The sequence below is a fragment of the Zingiber officinale genome, chromosome 6B, assembly GCF_018446385.1.
Source record: "Zingiber officinale cultivar Zhangliang chromosome 6B, Zo_v1.1, whole genome shotgun sequence".
Taxonomy (NCBI): Eukaryota; Viridiplantae; Streptophyta; class Magnoliopsida; order Zingiberales; family Zingiberaceae; genus Zingiber; species Zingiber officinale.
This window is the reverse complement of record NC_055996.1, coordinates 58005901-58015827: the sequence shown is the minus strand read 5'-3', so window position 1 is coordinate 58015827 and position 9927 is coordinate 58005901. Positions and strand designations below refer to the sequence as shown.

The window sequence follows — 9927 nt, the reverse complement described above, 5'->3', positions numbered from 1 at the left end:
CATCATGATATAAAAAAACTAGAAGAGTCCTGTAGAGTAGTAGAATTAAGGTCAGTGCTATCACAAACTCCACAATCCATCTCTTCCAACACATTGACACCAGTAGGAATGGTCTCTCAGTAAATTTGTCTAGAATCTTATGCTTGTCATTGAGAAATTGATGCAGTTAGTTGAACTAATTACAACTATGTTGATGAATGTGTTCTTTGCTAGAACTGGGTTTCTTGTTGATAAAATTGTTCAACTACTCCTTAAATTCTTGATGAGACTGATGGTAATGAAAATAAGGCTACTAATATTAGGGCCACTCAGAAGTCCTTTGTTATGCTTTCCCATACCTGAATCTTGAAAATGAATCATACCTGCATTACTAATGGAGTCGATAGTACTGAGGATCAAGCTGATGATACTGGATCCTGGTCAAGAACACATTGAAAAAGAATGAACATCTTTGGCAATCATCAATCTAGTCCCAAACTGTTGATAATTTATAGTCATAATCTGAATAAATTCTCTAGCCTTTGACTAGAGCCCCTCTACTAATTGCATCAACCGTACACCTGTCCATGAGAAGCAATCTCTCATAGAAGTATATAATAAGTAGTTGATCACTAATTTGGTGTTGAGGGCAACTAGCAACAAGTCCTTTAAATCTCTCCCAATATTCTTGTAATGGTTCTCCTATGAATTATTGAACTCTGCAAATACTCCTCCAGATAGCTACAGTCCTAGAAGTAGGAAAGAACCTTGCCAGAAATGATTTCTTCATCTTGAACTAGCTGGTGATAGAATTAGGTGGGAGACAGTACAACCAATCTTTTGCTAAATATACTAGTGAGAATGAAAATGCTCGAAGTTTGATATTTTTTTTCTGATATGCCATGTGGTTTCAATGTAGAGCACACCATATGAAATTCCTATAGATGTTTGTTGGGATCCTCCCCATAAAGTCCATGAAACTTCGGTAATAAATGTATTATTTGCCATAACTCGAAGTCTACCTCCAATTCAGAGTAACGGATGTAGAAGGATTGATCCATCAAATCTAATGCCTAAAGCTCTCTTAGAGTCTTCTCAGTGTTATTTGCCATGTTACTTATCAACTCTCAGGTCTTGATCATACTGAAATATTGATAAGATTTCTTGGTCTTACCTTAAAATATCGACACAAACAAAATCAAAAGACACGAGAAAATCTATAGGATAAAATGCATGTATACATGAGATGAAATAATTAAGCCCTAACAATATTTTTAAATTTTTATGACCACCAAATAGGTTGAAAAGGGAGAATTAAATCCAAAAATTAAATAAAAAATATTAAAAAAATTGAAAAGGTTCTCTAAATGATGAAATTTGGCCAAAACATGCCTTTCTTCATAGCATAGATGTGAGCATTACTCCCCTTGCCCTTTTCCTTCAACCTATAAAGTTCCAAAGTAAAAGGAGATACTGACAATTACGTCGACTGAAAAATAAAATACAAAATAGAAAAGTAAGAACAAGAGAAAGATAAAACTAGTGTACAATCTAAAAAGAAACGAACACCACTAAGTTCTTTAGCAATGTCACCAAAATTTTGATCGAGCGTCTGTCACTCACTCAAATCAAAATTAATAATGAACAATCATCTACCCCTAATTTGCACTAAGGCAGTATAGTAGAGGGCCCGGATCATCTCTCTCATGGAACCAATGGCAGGACATTTGTTTTAGATGAAATCAAACAAGAGGAATTCTTTTTGGGGGTTATTCTCTAAACCTAATACAATAAATGAAAGTCCTATCTAACAATCATTGTTGAACCCATAATGTAGTGTCACTCTATACTATGGACAATACCATCAACATGCATAAATGAAATTAACTAACAATCCTATCTAATTATCGCAGATAAACCTGCACCGTATTGTTACCCTATGACACAAGCATCACCATCAATATATAAGATACTAAAACAAGTAAAATTGTAATAATTAAGTAAATGTAATGGAAATACACCAACATGAACAACAAATAAATCCTAATTAACCAATCCAATTCCCTGATCAAATCTGAGATGTATTCTGCCTGTCACTAACAAAACCACCGAGGAAGAAATCTACTATCACTTGGAATTCTCCTAACTTCAGTGAACAGAAATGTTGTCGGTCGAAGACACAATCGTCGATAATGGAAGAGCGATATCCCTCAAAGAAACTACTCCTTGGAAATTTGCAAGATGCGAAGAAATTTTGGCCAAGAACCTTCAACCCTACTTTGCCCTCTTCACAATGTCAGGAAGAGTGAGGTTGTGTGGTGCAAGAGCTTGGAAGAACTCTGACTAGACTCCTCCGACGAAGGGATAGTGGGATGCCAGATCCTCTGAGTTGCTGTTGCCTTCTTCACTGCATCCAACAAAGTAATTACCTAGAGCTTTGATACTGGTATGAGGAATGGAATGACGCCGGAGAAGAACCAAAGCTCGTCATCCACCGAGATGTTGCTGCTGCCTTCTTCACCGCGTCCAATAGGGGAACTCAAGTGGAATGCGAGAGGGATGAAGAACCCACCGAAGAAACCACTCCGACTCTTCCCGATAGTCGCTGTCATTACAACTCTGCCTGAAACTGCTGTGGTCAACTTCGTCAACTTCAATCGGGGAAGAGAAAAGGGGCGATAGGGAGAATGACAAAGAGAAAACCAAAGCCCTCACCCCCTTCTTTTGAACCAGAGACCACACTTTTATTTCTCTCTTGAACTGGACCAAACTGAATCAGCTAGTTTAGACCGAACCGAGCCACATATGAGATAGTTTAGGTTTTTGATTTGGAGTTTTGGAATGGGGTTTTCCTCTTCTAAACATTTGGCAATTTAACCAAACCATGATTAGACCAAACCAATGTTCTTCTCCTCAATTGTTGTCTCCCTCAATTCCTATAAAATAAAATAAAATCAAATAATATCCAAAATACTCATAAAATGTATAGGAATTGAAATAAAAACTAATAAAGATCCAAACTCATGAAATACACTAAAAGTACAGATTTGGATACATGAGAGCATAAAAACACTGATAAATCACACTTAAACAACATGTCCAAATAATGGTTATCACATCTTTCAATGTTTCAATAGAAATCCGTGAAACTCAGTTCATGGTTAGTGCAATGCTTGCTCTTAGAGAATATAATCAGCAGAATGACATGGAAATGGAAGTATAGCAGTAAGGTTTTGAGGCTTAATTACAAATAAGAAAAACATTAGTTGCACATGAATTTTTAAATTGAAGTGTGAAAGAAAGGAAAAAAAATAGAATTAAAAATCGGCTAAATTTCTCCTAGAAAGTTTTTTGGTATTATTGCCTAAGGATAAAGATTGATCCCAACTTGAAGATCTCCTAAAAATTCAATACCTAGAGAACACAATAGCCTTTTGCAAGTCATGTGGTTAAAACAGTGGCACAATGAAGAGTATTAAGTAGAGAGGATAATGTGCCAAGATTCTTGGGAGATTATAAAATTGAAGGAGAGTTTTGCTTAATCTCTTGTTTTGGCATCGACAAATGATGTTCTTCATTCATCCTGATAAATTCTTTAATACATCTTAAATTTGGTAACTCATCAGGTTTATTCTTCTACTACTCTCATTTCCTCATTGATTCTTTTCCTCTTTTACTTGCTTCACTTAGTTCTTTGTGACTCCATTTCAATTCTTAATAAATCCTTTTGATTCATGCATGTTATGCATTTACAATGGTAGAGAAGAGAAAATGAGCAAGCTTATGATAGTGAAGTGTTGTGAGTAGCCTTTGAGTGGAACTCCATTTTTGCACATGTTATTGAGAGTTAGGGATGAAATATTATCTTGTGAGGCTCTTTTCTTTCTTAGTCTACTCAAGTAATTTGATATCACCATGCTTATTTGACTAGTGCAAGTTTGGATTCATGAATATTTTGATAAACTTGATGGTCCTAGGTACCTTTTACTATCTTCTAGGCATTGTTAAGAAATTGTTTGAGAGATATGCTAGCATTTTTTATTTTGTTGCTCGAGACGTACAAGAATTAGTGTGAGAGAATTAATAACTACCATTTTGTCACATAATTTTAACCCTTAATTTTCATGCTTTAATCCTCTCATATGGTTAATTGTTGATTTTTATCATGTTTATTGAGAAGGATTAATCACTACAACAAAAACCCTCATAGACATCGGTTTTCCATCAGTGTCTATTACATTTTCGACCGATGTCTATGAAGCCGATGTAAAAGGTCTGCCATTTTAGACATCGGGTTAAAACCGGTGTAGTATCACTTAACGACACCGGTGTTCGAATCGGTTATTAACCGGTGTAGTATCACTTAACGACACCGTTTCATCAACGGTGTAAAACCGATGTAATATTATATGTTAATAACACCAGTTTTGGCAGCGGTATACGACCGATGTAATATTAGTTAATGACATCAGTTTTGTAGCGGTGGAAAACCGATGTAATATCGGTATTTTTCACAAATTTGATTTCCGAAACAATGAAAAACCGACAGTAACAAAAAAAATACACAAATATTCACAAATTACACAAATATTCTTCATTCAATAGTATCCATAAAATACACAAATATTCACAAATTACATAAATAATCTTCTTACAACAGTATCCATAAAATACACATTCTTTTTACATCAAAAGCTAATAGATATCAGAATCATTAAGGTAGAACATTCTTTTAACAACACATCAAGGTAGAACTACACTTCAAATGTAATCTAGCATGCATTCAACCCACTCGAACCGCACTTCATCAATTTCAACTCTGGAGTACTTGAGATTTGTAAACTGTAAAAACACATAAATAATATATTAGTAAACCAAGACCAAAAATCATAGTTGAAAAAGTAGTAAGAGCACCAGGTAACAAGATGACTAATTTGAATGCTTAAAAAGAGACACATTCATCATTTATCTCAACCACATCATATAGTGATAGATTTATTATTCCTGGGAACTTAATATATTCCAAACCAGAAATTATTGCAACAAAGTTTTCTCATAGTTGTAATTTAATTAATCAGTACTTGATGGAGCTTCAATCTTTTCATATTCAGAATATCATTCAAACATCCTGGTGTAGCAACAATGATATCAACTCCACGATCCAACTCTCTTAACTGGGGTCCTTTTTAATTAATCAGTACTTGAGAAGTGCCAATGAACGTATTCTTGGTACTTCTTTTTGAAAATGGAAAAAAGAGATTTCCAACCTCTCATCAGAAAGTCCTGCCAACTATAATGATATGACTAAAGATTTTATGTTTTTGTGAAACATGAGTAAAAGAGGGTGGAATTGGAATAACACTTGTTTAATTATGCACAAACGGCTAAGAATTTTGAATTTAAGTAATAGCAATAAAGTTAAACTAGATAACTTGGACAACGTATGATTTGAACACATCAGAAACAATTCAAAGAAATGTCAATCAATCAAAAAAAATTAAACCAGTAAAAATCTAGCAAATATGTGCATAATTTTGAAACATAGATAATGAAAGACATTATAACTAGGGAGTCAAAGCTTACCAAAAATTACCATCATTCTTGTTGAGAATTAATGACAGACAACTCTTCTTCGTACTCCATTGCGTGTAATGAGCATTCCCTTTCAATTAATAAAAATTCCTGAAAAATATATGCCCAGTTAATTTCTTTTGTCGCATGTTTTGTTGGGGAGCTGGCAGTGATACTCAAGAACAGTTCAAATCAATTTTCACGGTGTAGAATTCAAACTATGATGATTTGTTCATTCACGTAGAATGCGGAGGGTAATACCTGTAACTGGTGATGACTAAACAAATGAAGGATTCCATATTCCGAAGAAGCAACTAATTCTACAAGTGCATCACGATGATCTTTTAAATTGCCCATTTTAGCAAGAGAAACTGACACCTATTGGTGAACAAAAAAGGACCAATAAAGATTTGTAACACCATGTTGTATGTCAAGGAACACAGATAGCACAGAAATAAAAAAGTATCGAGGTTGAGATTCTAATTAACCTGCATACAATGAAGAATAATTTATAGTAGACAACACCTACGATTAAGCCCTTTCACTATGTAATTAGTGAGGTTTATCAATAGATCTTCCTTGAAATACCAAGCATCAAGCCGAAATATCTCCATTATCACTCCAGGTTGAAACTGGTTAAGCTCACCTGATAGATAAATTATTGACCTTCTCACAAGAAAATAACAATAGTGCATATTTAGTGGATTATGATACCAATACCTTTGAAACCAGCAGCCATGATAGTGGCAAGAGATGAAAACACAAGGAGCTCAGAGATGTAAAACAACATAATCAAAAAGGGTGCTCTGAGATCTTGGAGAGATCATATCAAAGAGACAGGGAATTTAGAAGGGTGAAATGGCATGTATACCACACCTTTGTGACTTCAGCATACAAAGGGGCTCTTGTTCCAGTATTGTTATTATTTCAAGTTCTCTTTCAGGGTCTACAGATTGGTAGCAACTATTGGATTTCCTGGGCAACTGAAAAGGAAGACCAAGTGAGCAAAGAAAAACTTATTGGAATTTTTGTTCTACTGTCAGCCAGCAGCTCAATGTTTACACTAGGAAGGGGAGTTTTGCTTGCAACAGCTGCCTTTGAAACAGCACAGAAGCTATTTCTTGGAATGATAACAATCATTTTTAGAGCACCAATGTCATTTTTTGACACAACGCCTTCTAGCCGAATACTTAATAGGGTTAGTTCTTTGATTTTCTCTCTTTCTTCTTTATCGTCAGGTCAAAAAGACATATCACTACTCTTTCCTTTAATTAGCAAAGTAACAATGTTAATATATGAAGCATTATCTAAAAGATTTAAAAATTTCAGTAGCTTGCTTAAATATCAAAGTATAAATTTAACAATTGTCACCTTTTCCAGTCTTCATCAGATCAGACAACCGTTGACACTGATATCCCATACAGACTAGCAAGATTAGCTTTTGCACTTGTTCAACTTCTATGCATCATCAGTCCTATGTCTCAAGTTGCATGGCCAGTGTTCATCCTCTTCATTCTCGTTGTCATAATCTCCATTTGGTATCAGGTAAACCAACAACAAGCTTTTGTTGCATAATGTCTTTAGGAGTATTTGATTATACTGCATGGAAAATGAAAATAGCATTCTATTGTTACAGACTGGCAGGATTATGTTGTTTTACATCTCGATAGAAAGAGATGTCTAAAAATTTGTAGTATTGTAATATGACTAGAAATATGGTGCATAAATTTAAAACAGAGTTTTATGATCATCTTGCGAGTAACACAATTCTTGAAAGTGAAGATTAGTCGTTTTTTAGAAGTTCTTGAGATCGTCTCACTTTGCGGCTCACCTTCTTGAACGAGTCCTTATTCTCTTTACATTTGCTCTGCAATGAGAAAGTCTACATTGACTTGGTTAGCACAAGAGATTAAATTAAAACGTGACAAAGTCAGAACAAATAAATTAGAGGAGGATGGCTAAGTCAAAATAATATCAATATCATCCAACAAAGATAACAAAAAAATTTGTAAAACGATGATGTGCTAGAGAGATTTTGACGAGATCTGCAAAAGCATGAGTAATTGAAGTTTGCATAATAAAAATTATGAAGAAAAGCTCTAGCATTGCAATTCTAATCAAGCACAGAGTTTCTGATTCTTGACGAGAAAATTATGTTAAATGATCATACATTTTAAGTAGTTTTTTTTTAACAACTTTTTGCTAAAAATTAACTATGGTGATAAGTGGCCTCTGTCGTTCCTTAACCGGAGGTTAAAATTATAAATTTGCAACAGGAATAGATTGGTTTATAATATTAAGCCAAAGGCTCAGACAATCACCATTAAAATAATATTACAATAGAGGAGAATATTAAATTAAGAATTACTAATATCACCTTTTAGAGCAATGTTGAAACACCATCTTCTTCAAAATGTTGCTAAATCTTGAATTGTGATTGAGCTTAAAGATTATTCTCATATTTCAAGTTGATACTACGCCAAAGGAATAAGCAAAGAGTGATACAACATGCTAGTATGAAAAACAATCTAAAACATAGATTTAAATAGCTTAGATTTCATTGCCAACAGCTAGCCAGCACATCTGAGTGCAATGTGTTCACATACTTCCTTTATGGTCGCCTCAACCTTCTTATTGTGTTGCTGCTCTGATACTCCCCAAATAGCCTGGGGCGGCACTGTGGTATACATGAGTATACCAACAGGTTCCAGTGACCTGCTACATTTTATGATGAGACAACCAAGCTAAATAATAAACAGGAGAGAACTTGAAGACTCAACATAAAATTATAATATTCTCCAAGTAACCTTTACCACCGATTATTTAGCTTACGAGATGGTAACTCATCCCAACAGTTATGTCAAGTTAGAAGACAATCCCAAGTATTAGAAGTTATCAGAACAAAAAAGCCGATAGTAAGGGATACATACCACTAGCACATGACAAAGAATTTCCAAGTTACAAAAGCTATAATCAATCTGCAACACATTAAACAAGAAACGAATCCCACATTTCTATTTGCAATTACTCCAAAAGTTAATTGTTTAGGCTCCCCACCAGACGAGTTTAAAACATGGAGTTCATCATCCCTGACATATGCAAGCATGCTTCCATCTGGTGACAGATGCGGATCAATAATTGGCGAGCTAGCACAAAATGTAAGCTTGAGCTCTGGCTCTAAGCATGATATTTCCTAGAAATATACCTAATGAAACAGATAGCGATCACTTAATATATCATAATCAAAGAAGAAAGTTTAAGATCAACATGTAGAAAGGCACGCAGAATAGCTACTTGTGATGAAGCATTTTAATGTTCAAAACAGAAATTGCTTCAAATACAATTGACCTATTAGTTGAATGTCAACACTTGCTCATTAATTCAGGAAATAGGGCAGAGCACAGACCCCATTTGGCAATGGCACCATGATAGTGGGCTTCCCTGGAGTGGAGCAAGAAGAGGACGTCGACCTCGATTTCCACTCGTACCTCGTGACTCCCAATCCCCTCTCCCTTGACCTCTCTCGCCTCAGCTTCTCTTCAGCCGAGAGATTACTCTCATCAAGGCCGCCTCCATCAGGCGGGCAAATCACAAGCTCCTGCCGCTGTGAGGCAACTTCAAAGGCGAAGACTTTACGGTGGAGGGTACCATCGGGGTTGAAGAGATAGGAGATCAAGCGCCCATCGGGGCTGAAGCTGATGGAAGAGGGAGCGACGTATCCCAGAAGAGGGTACTGGACGATCTCCTTCACGGGAAAGAGGAAAGAGTCTTCCTCAGAATCAGTAAGGGGCATCTCGGCTTCGCAGTGGCGCGACTTCTTCGAAAAAGTCTCCTTCTCGCCGTCCTCCGCGACCGCCTTGTCCTGCATCAAGAATGGAAGATATGCAGGGGGAGAGGAAGGGCCGGAGAGGCTGCTGGAACAAGAAGGAGTCGCCGGGCGTCGAACCCTAGGAATTCGGATGGCGCTCAGATCGGGGAAACGAGGGGATCTAGCTCTCACTTCACTAATATAGTAATGGTGCTAGGCCCTCCTTGGAGCGGAGAAAGAAGGACCAGTACTCCTGCACCTTATCCCGCATGATCGATCCCATCTTAAGGTTCACTGCCCGCTTGCCTTTCACTTCCGCTGAGCCCATCACCCACACGAACCAGTAGACCGCGATAGCACCGACGACCGCCGCCGTCCACATCGCCGTCGAGAGATTCATTGCTCGTCTTTCAAATGGTAACTCCTAAAAGGAGGATGCGGAGGATTAGGGTTTCGATTTATGGTGGGCGAAGAGAAGCCCAAAAGAAATCACGCTAAGAAAGTCCGCCAGAATTTTGGTTCATAGACACCGGGTTTTAAAAACCACGGTTAAAATCGATGTCTATTAA

The 9927-nt window shown here is 36.5% G+C and overlaps 1 protein-coding gene and 1 long non-coding RNA gene across 3 annotated transcripts; both read right to left on the bottom strand.

Annotated features, from left to right (window-relative positions):
* Positions 1–4788: 4788 nt before the first annotated feature.
* Positions 4789–6972, bottom strand: LOC121990211. Of its 2 annotated transcripts, XR_006114505.1 has the most exons (4): positions 6922–6972; positions 5812–5928; positions 5573–5661; positions 4802–4821 (listed from the first exon to the last, which is right to left on the bottom strand). It is a non-coding gene; the product is annotated as an uncharacterized LOC121990211 (long non-coding RNA). The 2 variants fall into 2 exon arrangements; XR_006114504.1 differs by lacking the exon at positions 6922–6972 and having other exon boundaries at positions 4789–4821; positions 5812–6029.
* A 1739-nt stretch (positions 6973–8711) lies between these two features.
* Positions 8712–9394, bottom strand: LOC121990210. The gene is made up of 2 exons (XM_042544398.1): positions 8957–9394; positions 8712–8755 (listed from the first exon to the last, which is right to left on the bottom strand). Exons 1-2 carry the CDS (start codon positions 9341–9343, stop codon positions 8744–8746), a joined length of 399 nt encoding a protein of 132 aa, XP_042400332.1. The 5' UTR covers positions 9344–9394; the 3' UTR covers positions 8712–8743.
* Positions 9395–9927: the final 533 nt, after the last annotated feature.

Coding starts and splice junctions, on each gene's coding strand:
- LOC121990210 (XM_042544398.1), bottom strand. CDS start 9,343: ATGCCCCTTACTGATTCTGAGGAAGACTCTTTCCTCTTTCCCGTGAAG.